Here is an 18,071-nt window from a genome sequence, read left to right on the forward strand (position 1 = left end):
GTCCTATCATAAAAGACAACGTCTACCAAGTGATCTCGAAACGAGTTTATTACACAGTTCCCATATAATGATTCAGCTTTCTCACTGCTGAATTCAGTATGGAAACTCTAAGACTTTTGTGAGCCTCAGTGATACTCCAGAGACTCTGGATTCAGTATGAGGCTAGCAATTGCATTGTGATAATCTATAGTTCAGATGAGCAAATCTCAGCAAATGCACATACCTGTTCCTGCAGCGCCTTTTTAAAATTCTCATCCTGAGCTTTAAGCAAGATAGTGGGGTCAATCAAAGGTTCATCTGCTCTTTGCTTTTTCCACAACTTAGTATCCAGATACCATGCTCCATACCTCATCTTTTCCCACTTCGCTTTATAAGGATTCTATAGAAAATAACATTATTACCAACATCATTAGCTCTTTTGGTTTGCCATTTCAATAGATCTAAGATTTAGTTTATAAAAGCGTATAACCTTGAATGTATGTAAAACCTTGAATTTATGGTTTGTCCGTGACAAACTGTTTCCTGAAATTTATATTCTTTACCTTACAAAGGCAAAATGAAAAGCTCATGATTGAGAAAATAATGTCGTGGTTAAGAGCATGGCTATGGATTTAGACAGACCTGGATTCAAATCCTAACTCCCCCCACTTAGTAGCTATTAATCTGTGGGCAAGTTACTTAAATTCTTCATTTGTAAAATGGCAATAACAAGAGTGTCCACCCCATAGGGTTGCTGCGAAGATCGCAGGGGCGATGGATATAAAGCAGCCAACAATCATGTAAAACTCACGTTTCCCCCAAGGGGGAACGTACCTTGAGTAATACTCAGTCAACCAAAATTATAAATTATTGGACTTACTATGAGCCCATTCCGTTTTATAAATGCTACACCACTTTTGATCAAAATAATATTCCAACACCAAACTCTTGCCCCTTTAATTGGAAGACAGAAAAAGAAGCAAAACCAGATCTCACTCCTTTCTTTCTCCCATTCCTCAGGAGTGCACCAAGGATGTGAAGGGAATCTCTAGTTAGTTCACAGTCTGGTACCGTGAATCAGTACCTTCACGTTGTCTCATCACAGAACAGGACCTACCTCTTGGGGAAATCAGAGAAACATGAAACCACAAAGATTCTGCCCCTCTCTCCCTTCACCCACATTTAAGCCATGGAGTGGTACGTGTAGGGTTATTAGAGAATGGGACAGAGCAGATAAGACAGAAATTCCTTTTCAGAGCTGGAGTCATCATTGTGATCCCTTCTCTCCAAGACAGTGACCTCTTTGCTGTTTCACGAGGGCCTGCGTTATGTTTCTGCCTTGGCACCTCTGCTCTCACTGTTCCCTCTGTCATTCGCTTCCCCAAGACACCACATGGCTCACCCCTCACCTCCTTCATGCCACCTTTTCAGTGGTAGCTTCCCTGACCACTCAATTTAAAAATCGTAACCTCCTCACAACACTCCTCATTTTCCTTCCCTGCCTTATTTTGTTAGCACTTAAAGCATCTGATACACTATATACATTTTTCCGATTGACTGTCTGTCCCTCCTCTCATCCTCTAAAATGTAAGCTTCAGGAATATAAGGGTTTTTGTCTGCTAGATCCTCCCAGCATCTAGAATAGTACCGAGGACATAATAATAAATATCTGTGAACCAGAGCTGGGTTTCTTAACGTTGGCGTTGTTGACATTTCAGGCTGGATAATTCTTTGTGAGAGACTGTCCTGTGCGCTTAGGATGCGTAGCAGCCTCCACGGCCTCTACCACAAGATGGCAGCAGCTACCTCCCTCCCAAACACCACAAACGTCTCCGACACTGTCAAGTGCCAGCTGGGGGCAAAACAGCCAGTGGGATGAGAATCACGGAATTAAAGGGAACAGGGAAGGAGAGGAGGGAGGGAAGAAAAGAGAAAGTAAGAGACAAAGGAAGAGAGAGAAAGGGAGAAGAATAGACTCTAAACTACTGCCACACTGAAGAATTTGAGTTCTACCATGTCATGTTGCTGCGTAACTGGTGATCTTTTATTGTTAATAATTTATCTTTTGACTCCCCAACACTGTAAGCTGTATAAGGCTGGAAGCAGGCCTTCATTTCTGTGTTCCCAGCTCCCAGCACTTTTTTTTTCCAGCACTTTTTGACACATAGAAGTGGATGCTCAGAAATGTCTGTTGGATGAACACACAAACAAATGGATGAACGAATATACAGGGCCAAAAGAAATCTGCTACAATAGAGACACAGAGGTGAGAATAAATTAATGTCAACCAAAGGGCCTGAAAAAAAGCCATGAAAAGCAGGCACATGCACTGTGTCTAAAGGAAGAAACGAATATGTAGACATGAGGAATAAGGGAACTTAAGACAGATGATAATGTGAGAAAAACTAACATAGGAAGAATGCTCAGTTTTAAAGAATATCAACAAGCAGTGTAGTAGACCTGAAAGTAAAGATGGGGTTTCATTTCTGGACTGGAGACCAGATTTGCCTTCACACTTGCAACAACCAAAAAAAGAAAAAAAAAAAACAGAAAAAAAAATAAAACAATGGTTTGCAAGACACTGGACATCAGACAATGTAGGATAGTCAGCCCTGAGAGCAAGAAACACACAAGAAACAAGTCCCACAAGTGCCCCAGCTCATTACGTTGATAGAGTTTCCAGGCCATGGCACAGGTAGGAGGAACCCAGGAGACCAGCAGGCTCTCTGAGTTGAGGAGACACAGCTGAGAGTCCAGAGAGACCAATGTAGTTAGAGTTTAGAACACAGAGTCCCAGAGAAGACAGAGCTACACATAGAGAGAGAATTCTAGAGGTTTGAAGAGGTGCCCCCCTGAGTATTCAGCAGAGGACTGATCAGTGCATGTGTGGGAGGAAATTACCCACGGCCAGGGGGAAGAACCAATGAAAAGATTAGAGGGATCAGTGCCAGTATCATACAGCCAGGAACAGTGCCTGTTCCCACCTGGAAAATGTAAAGATTTACAGAAATAGGGGCCTTGTTTCAGTCACTCTAGACTGGGCATTACTTCAATCTAACACAATAAATCTTAAAAAAAAAAAAAAAAAAGCTGAAAATGATTAAACTGCTTTCATGTAACTTTACTGGATTCCATTTTTTAAAAAAAAGCTCAAGAATGGTTATAGGAATGCAAAAGTATCCAACACCCAACAAGGTAAAATTCACGATGTCTGACATCCACTCAAAATTCACTAGGCATTCAGAGAGGCAGGAAAACATGATCCCACATTGGGAGATAAATCAATTTAAAGTAACACAGAATTGATAAATATGCCAGTATTAGTAAACAAAGACAATAAAATGGTTATTATAACTGTGTCCTGTATGTTCAAACATTAAACAAAGACATGGAAGATATTTTTTTAAAGACCAAAAGAAAACTTATAGAAAAGAAAATTATAATATATGAGATAAATTATATATATATGAAATAAAAATACTTGAGATGAACATTAAACATTGCATTTAAAAAAATGAGAGAATTTAAAGGCATAGCAACAGAAACACAAAGAGAAAAGAGAATCATAAAACTGAACAGAGCAGCAGGGAGCTATAGGACAACCTCAAGCAGACTTATTTTCATGTAATTAGAGTCCCAAAAAGGAGGTAGGTGTGGGTGAGAGACAGAAAAAATTTTGAAAAAATAATAGCCAAAATTTTTCCACAGTAATCAAACTGCTCAAGAGCAGTGACAAAGAGAAAATCTTACAAGCAACTAAGGAAAAAAGCCTGTTATGTTCAGTGAAACAAAGATAAGAATAAGATGAAGTAGTGCAAGCAAGAATAGTGGAGAGATATCTTTAAAAAGCTGAAATTTTAAAAAAAGAAAAACTGAACCTAGAATTTTATACCCACATAATATCTTTAAAAAACAAAAGCAGAATAAGTGTATTTTCAGACGTGCCAAAGCTGAAAGAGTTCATCAGTAGGACGCCTATAATATAAAAGGTATTAAAGGAAATCCATCAGGCAGGCGGAAAAATGGTACCAAGTGGACATGTACTTTGAACTTTAGCATAGTGACCCCTTACCTGCCAGTCAAAAGTTCAATTTGGGCAATAACCACCAGGGTTTATAAAGCAGTGCTTGTGCAATTATTTGTAAGTACATGAAATTGAGCAATTTGATTCAGGCCAGATTAAGGACCAGCAGTGATTTAGGTTGTGAGTATGAAGGAATTTGTCTGTTCAGCATCACTTTGCATTTTACCCTTGAATATGAGGAAAACGGAAAAATTAAAGTGCTAATATCAGTGATGGGATGCAAATATGAAAACCATACTGTATGCCCAAATAGATCAGCCAAGTTTTTAGATCATAAAGGATAAAATTAGCAACTATGTTCTAAATACTGGAAATGTAGTATCAAAAATTAAGTGTAAAAGGCAGGGGGTAATTACAGAGAATATTGATTTTTCACTTTTAGGAAAAGGAACCCCTCTCTCCCTACTATCCTCGCTCCCACTTAAGCATAAACCTGTTGTCTGATTTGCACCGTTTGACTTGTGCATATTTGTAGTAACACATGGGATAGAAAAATAAAAAAGTATTGCCAAGGCCCTAGTACTTCCCCTTGGACAAAGCATGTTATTTCTCCTTTCTGTTACCTTGTTCTTCCACCTTCATAGTGGTCTGTTATTGAGGACATTGGGAAATTTGTTAATAATTAGTCAAGTATGTGGTCAACAATCGTGGTTTGTAGTAGTTAAGATTCCATAAAAATTCAAGAATTCTATTTTAAAAGGCCAGCATCCCCTGAAGTACCAGAATCTAAGGACACGTAAGACTTTAATATAACTTAATTAATTTTCTTTGATTTTTCAGTCTTTTCCCCTTCTGCAATTACCTGTGGTTTCTGGAGTTTCCTCTCATGGTCTAATTTCTGGAAGGAGCATTCTAGTTTCTGCAGTTTATTTAGTCCCACGTTGTACTTTAGCTCCAGGGGAACTTGGCTTAGCCTCATCTTGTGAAGCACATCATTGTTTGGTTTGCTTTCATAGTCAATGGCAAACTGTTTCAGTATGAACTCTTCATCAATGTTTGAACTTCCCTGAAATAATATCACATTGCATGAGTTGAGGACAAATGGTGAAATGCTCTTTGCTTTCTGCAAAAGTATTCAGGTGTATAACACTTGCTTGGGAAGAGGTATTTTTGGAGAAGAGTATGCTTAGCCAGTATTCATGGAGACAAGAAATATTTGGGATCTGGAGGAACTTTTCAGTACAAGAAGAAATAGATTAGTACCTGCAAGAAGCAGTGAGTTCCTTGATGACTGAGGAAAATACAGTGTGTTTGATCAAAAGCAAACATCTTGACTACTCTGTAGCAGTAACATTCCTGAAGGTGTTTCCAGACATATCCAGACTTGCCAGTGATGACATGTCCACAGTCCCTTTTAAGGGAAGCTATTCTATTCTTCCTGAAGGTGGAAGGTCTAATCACTCATATTTTGTACACAGAACCCTCCCCACTCCCTTCCCCCAGCCACAGTTGAAAAAGTAGAGGGGGGCACATGGCAGGAAGTTCATCTGTGGGCTGACCATTGACCTATGATGAGATTCAATGCTCCTTTAGGAAAAAGAAGTTGGGGAACATGGAGAGAATGAAACCATTGGTTGCTGGCTAGAGAGGACTCATGAAATGGGTCAGGGCCATAAAGGGAGGAGTTGAGTCCAAACTAAACTGAAGAATAATGAAGTAAAAATAGAGAAGCAGAATCAATGAAGTAAAAAGTAAATAAATCAACAGCATGTGAAGCTAATGATAATGCTATGAAGAAAGTACCCCAGGATGATGCAATAGAACTGAGATAAGTGTGGGGTGGGGGGAACCTTGGTCATAAAAGACTGAAAAGAAGCCCAGTTACCAGAGTCGCTAACCAATTAGCCTAGAGTTCCCTACATTTTTAGCCAAGATAGAGGAGTCTCCAGCAGCAGGAATGGGAGCCATGGAAGGCCTGGAATTAGGCAATTCAATCCAGCCAGATTGTGGATAAGGAGTGGTTCAGGCACCAGGTATAGTGGACATCACCTGCCATATGCAGCATCCCTAGGCCAATCTTCCGCTGGGAAATTGCACCTCCTCCACTCTCAGTCAATCTGTTGCAGTTCAAGCTGGACGCTCCCAGTTTGGCTTCAAAGTTATACATGTAAACTGGCCTAGCCAATGAGCATACTCCAACTCTCTAATCATACTAGTTAACTCAAGGACAAGTATGTGACCCAAATGAGTCCGGTGAGAGTAAGACTTCCCTATTGGAAAGGGTTACTTTCTTCCAGATGACGTTGCTTGCTGGTAGAATGTAACTATAGAGATTTTAGTGGCTACTTTTGGCATTTCTTGGAGAAAGACTTCTTAAAAATGAAATCAGATAGAGAAGAGCAGCCAAGAAATAGGGAGAGCACCTAAAAATATTTCAGCACCTAGATCTGGTTATGCCTGGAACTCAATACTTCTGGATGTTTCCCTTACTCCATTAAGTCATTCTGAATTGCAGAATTTATTGCCAATAAAATAATCCTATATAATACATTATCTAATACTGACTAATATATTCAAATAATTGAGGGAAGGGCAGATACAAATACTGGAGGATCTTAAGTCCAGGAAAAGCAACAGGAATCCAGACAGCTGCAGAAACTAAGGAACAGGACTAAGTAACTGAATAGATTCTTGGAAGAACAAAGGAAAAGACCTTGATAATTGAATCAAAAGTTGCTTCATTTCAGAGGTATTTTCTCAACGTCTGCAGTCAAGCATGGCTGCCCAATTACTTATAGGTAAAGATAACTGAGAAAAATTAGTTGAGAAAGGAATGAAGGACAAGGAGAAAAGAAGTTCCTGATACTGATACGGAAAATAAGAATTTGAAAAACAGCAATAAGGTTAGCTATTAACATAAACATTGAAACTGGCTGCAAGTTTGCAAACTCAGCAGAAATTTCATCTACCTGAAACATTTCTATATATATATAAATGGTGGTAGAGAATAGTTCCTTTATAATTTTGGTGATTTGACTTAGATTTAATCCAAAATACTGTTTTTTAATAAAAGCGTCTTTGAACTTGACTTTTAAAATTAGGTCAGGTTGGGGCAGGCAATGGTGGCTCAGTGGCAGAGTTCTTGTCTGCTGTGCTGGAGACTCAGGTTCGATTCCTGGTGCCTGCCCGTGCACAAAAAAAAAAAAAGAAAAAAAAAGGGGGGGTACATTTTAAAAACAGGCTAGGTTGAAGTCTCAACACCAACTTACAAAAGTAGTAACCCAGTTGCAGAAGTCACTAACTCCTTTGCGTACATTCTCATAAAGAAGAGGACCATGGAGCAAATCTGTTTTGCTTGGTTTCTTCTCTTTATAAAGCCATTGGCTTGGCTGTGACACAGGAGTCTTCCTGGGACTAAAGGTAATGAGATCATTAAGGAATTTTAATACAAGGTACAGTGAATCCAGGTGGATTTCAACACTATGGTGGGGAAGGGTGAGCATAAAGCAAGTATTTCTGACAGTCTCTTCCAACCTCAAAGTTATATTTTAACTTGTCAAAGATCACGTTTCCATGATCAATAGCAGATAGACAAGTATATCATTAGCTGTAACAATTAAAATTTATATAGCATTTTACCATTCTAAGTTGACTTTTTAAAATTATAAGTATCATTTATTAAAATATGTGCCAGGTCTAAGCTCAAATTACTGAGCTTAATAATTAAAGTATACTAGAGCCTTGGACAATCTTGACAAAAAGGATGCATCCTTGATCTTCCTGTGTCTCATCCCTAAAATCTAGCCCATCAACAAGTGCTGGTAGATTTTAACTGTCTTTCCTCTGGCTTGTTGCAACAGGCTCCTCACTGATGTCACTCTACCTTCTCTCTTACAGGTCCCCAACCCCCAACCCATTCTTTATACTGCAGCCAAAGTTGATATATAAAAACGTAAATCTGGCCTTTTCAAACACAGCCACTCTGCATCTACGATTGATTAAATCTCTTCAATAGCCTCCCTCTCTCTCTCTCTCCTTCTTGATGTGATTCACACAGTATTAAATTCACTGGATATTTCATATAAATGGAATCATACGATATGTGGTCTTCTGTGTTTGGCTTCTTTCTCCCACTATAACGTTTTCAAGTTTCATCCCTGTTTGAGCATGTATCATAGGCTCTCTTACATCCTCTCTGAGCACCCTGCACCTTTTATCCATAGTATTCATATATTAATGTATCCATCCATTTATTGAACAAATATTTGTCAAGCACCAACTATGTGCCCAGCATTTTTTAAGCATAAGGTTTCAGCAGTAATGAAGCTAAGTCCCAGGTCTCATAAACTTCCAGTTAAGAAGAGAGAGACAGAATGAAAAGAATTAACCAAACATATGCTATATGAGTATTAAGTGATAAAAAGGAAAATAAAGCAAAATAAGAAGGATGGAGAGTGACAGGAGACTTTTTATTTATACAGTGAAGCCCTCACTAACAAAATATTTGAGCAGAGATGTAAAAGGAGAAAGGGATCAAACAATCCAGATATCTGATGAAAGAGCATTCTAAGCAGAAAAGAATAGTATGTGCAAAGGCCCTGGGGTGGAAGTGTGCTTAGCATGTTAAGGAACAGCAAAGAGGCCATTGTTACTGGAGAAGAGTGATTAAGAGTTACAGTAGTAGAAGATAGGCCTGAGAGATAATGGGAACCTGATCATATGGAACCTTAGAGGCAATCATGAAGACTGGATTTTACTCTAAAAAAAGTATGTAATTGGAGTTTTTTTTAATTGCTAAAGCAACATACAATTTATGTTATATTATACAATAAAAAAGTTAAAAAACAACAACACACAAACACAAACATTCTTAACATACAAACATTTCATACATGATATACAATCAGTGGCTCACAATATCATCAAATAGTTGTGTATTCATCACCATGATAATTTTTTTTTTTAAATAACTATGGTTTTATTTTGCTGGAAGGACTATGGCTTTTTTTTTTAACTTTTTTTAATTGTATAATATAACATATATATATAAAACAAAGAAATAAAAAAGCAATAGTTTTCAAAGCACTCTTCAACAAATAGTTACAGAACAGATCCCAGAGTTTGTCATGGGCTACCATATGATCCTCTCATATTTTTCCTTCTAGCTGCTCCAGAATATAGGGAGGCGAGAGGCCTTAAATATTTTTTTATCATCACAATTGACTTTTTTCCTTCTTTTTTTTTTGTGAACAATAACATATATACAAAAAAGCTATAAATTTCAAAGCATAGCACCACAATCAGTTGTAGGACATATTTCAGACTTTGACATGGGTTACATTTTCACAATTTTAGGTTTTTACTTCTAGCTGCTCTAAAATATTGGAGACTAAAATATATCAATTTAATGATTCAGCATTTATATTCATTTCTTAAATCTTATCTTCTCTGTATAACTCCACCATCACCTTTGACTTTTCCATCCCTCTCTTTAGGGGTGTTTGGGCTATGGAAATTTCAAATTTTTCATATTGGAAGGGCCTGTCACTAATATGTGGTAGGGAGATGGAACTATCTGATTTTCTGGAGAGGCTGGTCTAGGTTTCAGGACTTATCTAGACCAGGGACGCATTTGACGGTTGTAGGTTTCTGGAAAGTTACTCTAGTGCATGGAACCTTTGTGGAATCTTATAATTGCCCCAGGTGTTCTTTAGGATTGGCTGGAATGTACCTGGTTGGGGGTTGGCAGGTTATAATAGGCAGCAAGGTCTAATGGAAGCCTGCATAAGAGCAACCTCCAGAGTAGCCTCTCGACTCTATTTGAACTCTCTCCGTCACTGATACTTCATTAATTACACTTCTTTTCCCCTTTTTGATCAGGATGTAATTGTTGATCCTATGGTGCCAGGTATGGATTCATCCCTGGGAGTCAACTCCCACGTTGCCAAGGAGACTTTCACCCCTGGATGTCATGTCCCATGTAGGGGGGAAGGCAATGTTTTCACTTACAGAGTTGGGCTAGAGAGACTGAAGCCAACAAAAGACGTCCTCCAGAAGTAACTCTTAGGCATATCTATAGGTAGACTAAGTTTCTCCGCTACCTACATAAGTGTCACAAGAGTAAGCCTCATGATCGAGGGCATGGTCTATTGATTTGGGTGTCCCTAAAATTTGGCACAGTATCAGGGGATTCCCTGATGGTAAGGTTTAATAGTTCCATATTCTTTCTCCCATCCCTCAGGAGACTTTGCCAATACTTTTTGATTATCTGCTTAATATACTCCAGGATGTATCCAGGTATTAAAATAATTTATTCAGGATCAAAGGACCTTTTCTTATTCTGTGCCCCCTGTACTTCAATTGTTCAAATGAGCTGTACAGATAGGTTGAATTAGATTATGCACTACAGGAAATTTCAGTTCCAGACCAAATCAACCTTTCTTCTACTGGTCTCAAAGAGTATGTGTGGTTCAAAAATATAGACACTGTCTTCCTTACCCCTGTGTTCTCAATTACATTAACCCCAAATTGTTCAGCTTTGTTCTTATCTCTAAATATCAGGTTATATATATATAACAGCCTCTCAATATTCAGAAATAATAATCACCACTCCATAGTTAATATGTCTGCTATAAAAGTTTACAATCTAGGCCCCTGCTTTCTCATAAGCATTTTCTAAAGGTGACCATACCATTTTTGTTCTTTTGTTTCTGGCTTATTTTGTCTCACCAAATGTCCCATATGTTCATTCGCATCATTGCATGCCTTATGACATTGTTCTTTTTTGTAGCAGCACAGCCTTCGTTCATAAGTATACACCATCGTTTGCCAATCTACTTCTCCATCAGCTCATCCTTTAGCCATCTGCATTCATCAGGTATCATAAAGAGGGCCCAAAGTCCACAGTCAATCAGCATTCTCAATTTTAGATAATTTCATTGTTCCCAAGAGAAAGAAAATCAATAAACACACTCTCACCAAACAGAAAATCTAAACCTCCTCTTAACTCATATCCCTCCCCCTACTTACCTCTGCTGTTATTGTGGTAGTGCTGATGGTTTCCTTTTGAACATAGCTTGCAGCAAGCAATAGCAGTTCTCCCCCCTACCCTGAACTTAAACACTCTTCGTAAAAGAATCATATTTGAAGTAATTCTTGCAAGAACTAATCCATATTTCTATTGTTAATCAGTGGGACATGTAGGTCTATACAACCCCTCTCAATCTTGTTCATCTTCAATGTGGTAATATTACTTATAGACCCACTAGAGAACAACCTTCACTCCTATCTATTCCCTTACATTGGAGTTCAACCTCATTATCTAACGGTTCACCCATCTCTAGCTTCTATGTATCTCTAAGTTCCCTATATTCTGCATTATAAGTCTCTGATTATACCTTTATGCTGTCATAAAAGTGGAATCATACAATATCTATCCTTTTGGGTCTGGCTAATTTCACTTAGCATTATGTTCTCAAGGATCATACCTTGTCATGTGCTTCAGGACATCATTTTGTCTTACTGCTGCATAATATTCCATCGTATGTATATACCACATTTTGTTGATCCACTCATCTGTTGTCGGACATTTCATTTGTTTCCATCTTTTGGCGATTGTGAGTAATGCTGCTACGAACATCGGTGTGCAAATGTCTGTTTGTGTCGTTGCTTTCAGCTCTTCTGGGCATATACCAAATATTGCTATTGCTGGGTCATAGGGCAACTTGATATTTAGTTTCCTGTTTGTTTAATAACAGCCATTCCTATAGGTGTGAGGTGGTATCTCATTATAGTCTTGATCTGCATTTCCCTTATAGCCAATGAAAATGAGCATCTCTTCATGTGCTTCTGAGCCATCTGTATTTGCTCTTCAGAAAAATGCCCTTTGATATCTTTAGCCCAGGTTATAATTGGGTTGTTTGTTCTTTTGTTGTTGAGTTGTATGATTTCTTTGTATATACAGGAAATGAAACCTTTGTCTGATATGTGAATTCCAAATATTTTCTCCCATTGAGTTGGCTGCCTCTTCATCTTTTTGACAAAGTCTTTTGAGGTGCCAGAAGCATTTGATTTTGAGGAGTTCCCATTTATCTATTTCTTCCTTTTCTGCTTGTGCTTTGGGTGTAAAGTTTAGGAAGCTACCTCCTATTACTAGGTCTTAAAGATGTTTCCTTACATTTTCTTCTAGAAGCTTTATGGTGCTAGTTCTTATAATTAGGGGCTTGATTCACTTTGAGTTAGTTTTTGTGTAGGATGTAAGATAGGGGTCCTCTCAGTCTTTTGGCTATTGCTGTCCAGTTCTTCAATAATGCCCAATTATTGAAAAGACTATTTTGTCCCAGTTCAGAGGATTTGGGGCCTTGTCAAAAATCAGTTGACCAATGATCATGATGATGAATGTGCAACTATATGATGATATTGTGAATTACTGATTGTATATGTAGAATGGAATGATCAAAATTCAAAAAAAAAAAGAAAAAAATCAGTTGACCATAGATTCGGTGGTCTATTTCTGCACTCTCAATTTGATTCCATTGGTCAATATTTCTGTCTTTGTCCAGTACCATGCTGTTTGACCACTGTGGCTTTATAATAGGTTTTAAAGTTAGGGGGTGTTAATCCTCCCACCATGTTCTTTTTTAGGATGCTTTTAGCTATTTGGGGTCTTTTACCTTTCCAGATGAATTTGGTAATTATTTTTTCCAAATCTTCAAAGTAGGTTGTTGGAATTTTGATTGGTACTGTGTTGAATCTGTAAATCAACTTGCTGATAATTGACATCTTAACTATATTTAACCTTCTTATCCATGAGCAGGGGATATCTTTCCATCTATTTAGCTCTCCTTTGATTTCCTTTAGCAATATTATGTAGTTTTCTGTGTATAAGTCCTTCATGCCCCTAGTTATGTTCTTTCCTAAGTACTTGATTCTTTTTTTAATTGAAAAAAAATTTTAAACATAACAAGATACAAACATGAACATTCCTACCATATGATCATTCATTCTTTATATATAATTAATAACTCACAGTATTAACACATTGTTGTATATTCATCTCCATGATCATTTCTTAGAACATTTGCACCAACTCAGAAAAAGAAATAAAAAGAAAAAAGAAACAAACTCATACATACCATACCCCTTACCCATCCCTCTTATTGATTGCCAGTATTTCCATCTACCCAATACATTTTAGCTTTTGTTTCCCCTATTTTTCTATACCCCTTATCACTCCCTTTCATTGATCACTAGCATTTCAACCTACTAAATTTATTTTAACATTTGTTCCCCAGTACTTGATTCTTTTAGTTGCTATTTTGAATGGAATTTTTTCCTTAACTGACTCTTCAGCTACATCATTGCTTGTGTATAGAAATATTACTGATTTTTGCACATTAATTTTATATCCCACCACCTTGCTGAATTTGCTTATTAGTTCAAATAACTTTGCTGTAGATTTCTCAGGTTCTTCCAAGTACAATATCATATCATCTGCAAATAATGAGAGTTTTACTTCTTTCTTTCCAATTTGGATACCTTTTATTTCTTTAACCTGCCTGATTGCTCTAGCTAGAACTTCTAGTGCAATGTTGAATAATTGTGGTGCCAGTGGGCCTCCTTGTCTTGTTCCTGATTTTAAAGGGAAAGCTTTCAGTCTCTCCCCACTGAGTACAATGCTGGCTATCAGTTTTTCATATATTTCCTTTATCATATTGAGGCAGTTACCTTTGATTCCTATCTTTTGGAGTGTTTTTATCAGAAAAGTATGCTGAATTTTGTCAAATGCTTTTCCAGCATCAATTGAGATGATGATTTTTTTCCCCTTTCAATTTGTCAATGTGCTGTATTGCATTAATTGATTTTTCTTGTGTTGAACCATCCTTGTATTCCTTGTATAAACCCCACTTAATGATGGTGTATAATTCTTTTAATGTGTTGTTGGATTGATGTGTTAATATTTTATTGAGAATTTTTGCATCTATGTTCATTAGGGAGCCTGGCCTGTAGTTTTCCTTTCTTAGAGTATCTTTACCTGGTTTTGGTATTAAAATGATATTAGCTTCATAAAATGAGTTAAATAAGTTCCTTTTTCCTCAACTCTTTGGAAAAGTTTGAGCAGTATTGGTGTTAGGTCTTTTTGGAATGTTTCATAAAATTCCCCTGTGAAGCCATCTGGCCCTGGGCTTTTCTTTGTAGGAAGATTTTTGATGACTGATTGAATCTCTTTACTTGTGCCTGGTTTGTTGAGATCTTCTATTTCTTCCTGAGTCAGTGTAGCTTGTTTGTGTGTCTCCAGGAATTTGTCCATTTCATCTAAGTTGTTGGCATACAGTTGGCATATATATGGTTGGCATATAGTTGTTCATAGTATATTATGATTTATTTCTTCAAGGTCTGTGGTATTGCACCCTCTTCTCACTTCTGATTTTGTTTATTTGCATCCTCTCTCTTTTTTACTTTCTCAGCCTTGCTAGAGGCCAATCAGTTTTATTGATTTTCTCAAAGAATCAACTTTTGGTTTTATTGATTCTTTCTATTGTTCTTTTGTTCTCCCATTCATTTATCTCTGCTTTGATCTTTGTTATTTCTCTTCCTCTACTTGCTTTAGGGTTAGTTTGCTGTTCTTTCTCAAGTTCCTCCAGGATTGCCGTTAAGTCCACAATTTTTGCTCTTTCTTGTTAAAAAAACAATATAGGTATTTAGGGCAATAAATTCCCCCTCAGCACAGCCTTTGCCACATCCCATAAGTTCTGATAAGTTGTAGTCTCATTTTCATTCATCTCCAGATAGCTACTGATTTCTCTAGTGATTTCTTCTCTGACCCACTGATTGTTTAAGAGTGTATTCTTTAATCTCTAAATTTTTGTGAATGTTCTCATCCTTTGGTGGTTATTGAGATCCAGCTTCATCCCATGTGATCAGAGAAAGTGCACTGAATGATTTCAATGTTTTTAAATTTATAAAGACCTTATTCGTGCCCCAGCATATTATCTATCCTGAAGAATGTTCCACGAGCACTGGAGAAGAATGTATATCCTGGTGCTTTGGGGTGCAATGACCTATATATGTCTATTAGGTCTAATTCATTTATCAAGTTACTTAACTTTTCTATTTCCTTATTGATCTTCTGTCTGGTTGTTCTATCTATAGAGTAGAGTGGTGTATTGAAGTCTCCTACTCCTGCTTTCTTTTGGCTACAACTTGCATGGAAAATGTTTTACCATTCTTTCACTTTCAATCTATTTGTATCCTTGTGTCTAAGATAAGTCTCTTATAAGTAGCATATAGCTGGATTATGTCTCCTAATCTATTCTGCCAATTTGTATCTTTTAATTGTAAGTTTAGTCATTCAAAGTTATTACTGAAAAGGTTTTCTTGAATCCACCAACTTATATATATTTTTTTATTTGTCAGATCTATATATTCTTTTCCCTCCTTCTCTTTGAATTCTTTAGTGGTTCTATTCAATGCTGTGCTCTCCTCCAGATCTCCTTCTCCTGTCTTTTTTTTTTTTTTCTTTTCAGCCAGCAGAATTTTTATTAGTTCTTGTAGGGCCAGTCTCTTGTTGACAAATTCTTTCAGGACTTCTTTGTCTGTGAAAACTTTAATCTCTCCCTCAGTTTTGAAGGACAGTTTGGTTGGGTACAGAATTCTTGGCTGGATGTCTTTCTCTTTCAGGGTCTTGAACAAATCATACCACTGCCTTCTTGCCTCCAGGGTGCTAGTTGCATAGTCTAAACTCAGTCTTACTTGGTTTCCCTTGTATGTAGTAGAATGTTTTTCTCCTGCTGCTTTCAGGATTTTCTGCTTCTCTTCAACATTTTACAGACTGATTAGTATGTGCCTTGGGGAAGGCCTGTTTGGATTTATTCTGTTTGGAGTTCATTGGGCTTCTTTGACTTGTATATTTACATCCTTTATGAGGGTTGGGAAGTTTTCCCTCATTATATCTTCAACTACTCTTCCTAGCCCTTTACTCCTCTCTTCTGCTTCTGGGACACCAATGATTCTTATATTTGTGAACTTTGTTTTGTTTATCATTTCCCTGAGATCCAACTCAATTTTTTTCCATCTTTCTTGCCATCTGCTGTTTTGAGTCTTTGAAGTCAGTTATCCTGTCCTCTATAACACTTACTCTTTCTTCTGTCTCTTCAAATCTGGTATTGTGTGCCTCTAGTATGTTCTTTATTTGGTCAACAGAGTCTTTAATATCTGTGATATCTGCTATTTTTCTATTTATTCTTTCAAATTCCTCTTTATATTCTTCTACTGTCTTCTTGATCTCCTTTATGTCATTTGCTATCCTACTTATTTTATTTAGTAGAATTGTATGAACATCTCTGATTAGTTGTTCCAACATCTGTGTCTCCTCTGGTGTTTTAATCTGGTCATTAGGAAAGGCTGTATTTGTCTGCATTGTGATATACTTAGTGATCTGCTGCTATCTTTGTGGCATGTAAATATTTGGATTGATTTACTTTGGGAGTTGATATCTTTCAGTAGTCTAAGGCCTTGTTTTTGTGGGGTGGTTGTACAGCAGGGGCAGGCTACTGGGTGGGGCACTCAGTGTGGTGATTTGTTTCAGGGCAGGTATAGGCCCAGGTTGGAGATGTTACACTGATGCTTGTGAATATGGGCCACTAGCAGCCAAGGAGGATGTAGCTCTGCGGGTGTATCTCTGGTGTGTGCTGGTCTAAGGCAACGGGGCCCTTTGTGCACATGCATAGAGCTGTGGCAGCAGGTCTGCATTATGCCTTCATGGATTGGGAGCAGATGTGACCTGGCTGTGCAGGTCAGCACTTTCTCAGAGCTGGGAAGTATGGCTGAGGGCCATGTGCATGCGCAGTTCTAGGTTTGCTATAAAGTGCAGCTCCCAGAGCTGGATGACGTGATTGAGGGCACATGTGCATGTGTGGGCCTAAGAGTGCCGTAAACTGATGTGCAGAGCTGGAGGAGGTGGGTGTTGAGGCTGTGCGACACTATGGGCATGGGGGTAGGGGTAGCCTGTTAGTGCCTGCAGCTTTTATGCACTGGCAATAGCCTGCAGAGAACAGGGAGGGAGAAGTAGTGCTTGGGAGGGGTGCAGGAGAGGTGGGTTGGGCTGCACTTGGGGTGGGGGTGGGGGGCATGTACGTGCACAGGGGGCTGGTGGGGTGGAGGCGCCTAGAGCACAGGGAACAGGAGCAGGTGACCAGGTTCAGGTGTGTGAAGTGTGGGGTGGGTCGCCGGTCACTGGGCGTCACTGGTGAGGGTAGCATGCCCGAGGAACACAGCCTGGCTTATTTCCTAGTCCCAGACTTCCGTCCGTGCAGTCCCACAGGCTCTGCGCCTCCGCGCCAGGCTCCAGCATTCTGCCTCTCAGTTCCTCGGCCTCTGCAACCAGGAGGCTCTATGAGGTACAGAAGGCTCTCCCCGGTCAGCCACACTCCTGAACTGCCACCTCAGTCGCCCTCCTGTCCCTTCTCAAACTTTTCCATGGAGCAGGGCTAATCTCGAGCTACATCTTCCCGGAAGTTCTATCCACCATGATAATTTTTTAGAACATTTGCATCACTCCAGAACAAAAAAATAAAAAGAAAAAACTCATACATATCATTCTCCTTACCTCTCTCTCTCTGACCACTAATATTTCCATCTATCCAATTTATTTTAACCTTTGCTCCCCTATTACTTTATTTATTTTTTATCCATATATTTTTAAATATTTTTATTATAAACAACAAACAGACATACCAACATTCTTGACATGCAAATATTCCTGACATACATTCTTTTTTTTTTTAACATGGGTAGGCACCGGGAATCGAACCCGGGTCCTCTGGCATGGCAGGCAAGCGTTCTTGCCTGCTGAGCCACCGTGGCCCGCCCTGACATACATTCTTGACATGGTTACAATCAATGACTCACAACATCATCACATAGTTGTGTATTCATCACCGTGATCATTTTTTTGAACATTTGCATCTCTCTAGCCAAAGAAATAAAATAGGAAACATTCATACATGCCATACCCCTTACCAGTCCCTTTCTTTGACCACTAGTATTTCAATCTATTCGATTTATTTTA

The 18,071-nt window shown here is 38.4% G+C and overlaps 1 protein-coding gene across 3 annotated transcripts in view; it reads right to left on the minus strand.

The window, feature by feature from the left end:
• Positions 1–18,071, minus strand: part of FAM47E (family with sequence similarity 47 member E) — a 35,676-nt gene that overhangs the window by 5,427 nt on the left and 12,178 nt on the right. For all 3 annotated transcript variants that reach the window (XM_077143114.1, XM_077143113.1, XM_077143115.1), the window contains exons 4-6: positions 7,273–7,417; positions 4,866–5,069; positions 224–379 (exon numbers count right to left, since the gene is read on the minus strand). In XM_077143114.1, coding sequence (XP_076999229.1) covers positions 224–379; positions 4,866–5,069; positions 7,273–7,417 — 505 coding nt within the window. The remainder of the gene's footprint in view (positions 1–223; positions 380–4,865; positions 5,070–7,272; positions 7,418–18,071) is intronic.

Source organism: Tamandua tetradactyla, chromosome 24 (genome assembly GCF_023851605.1).
Source record: "Tamandua tetradactyla isolate mTamTet1 chromosome 24, mTamTet1.pri, whole genome shotgun sequence".
In the NCBI taxonomy this organism is placed as follows: domain Eukaryota; kingdom Metazoa; phylum Chordata; class Mammalia; order Pilosa; family Myrmecophagidae; genus Tamandua; species Tamandua tetradactyla.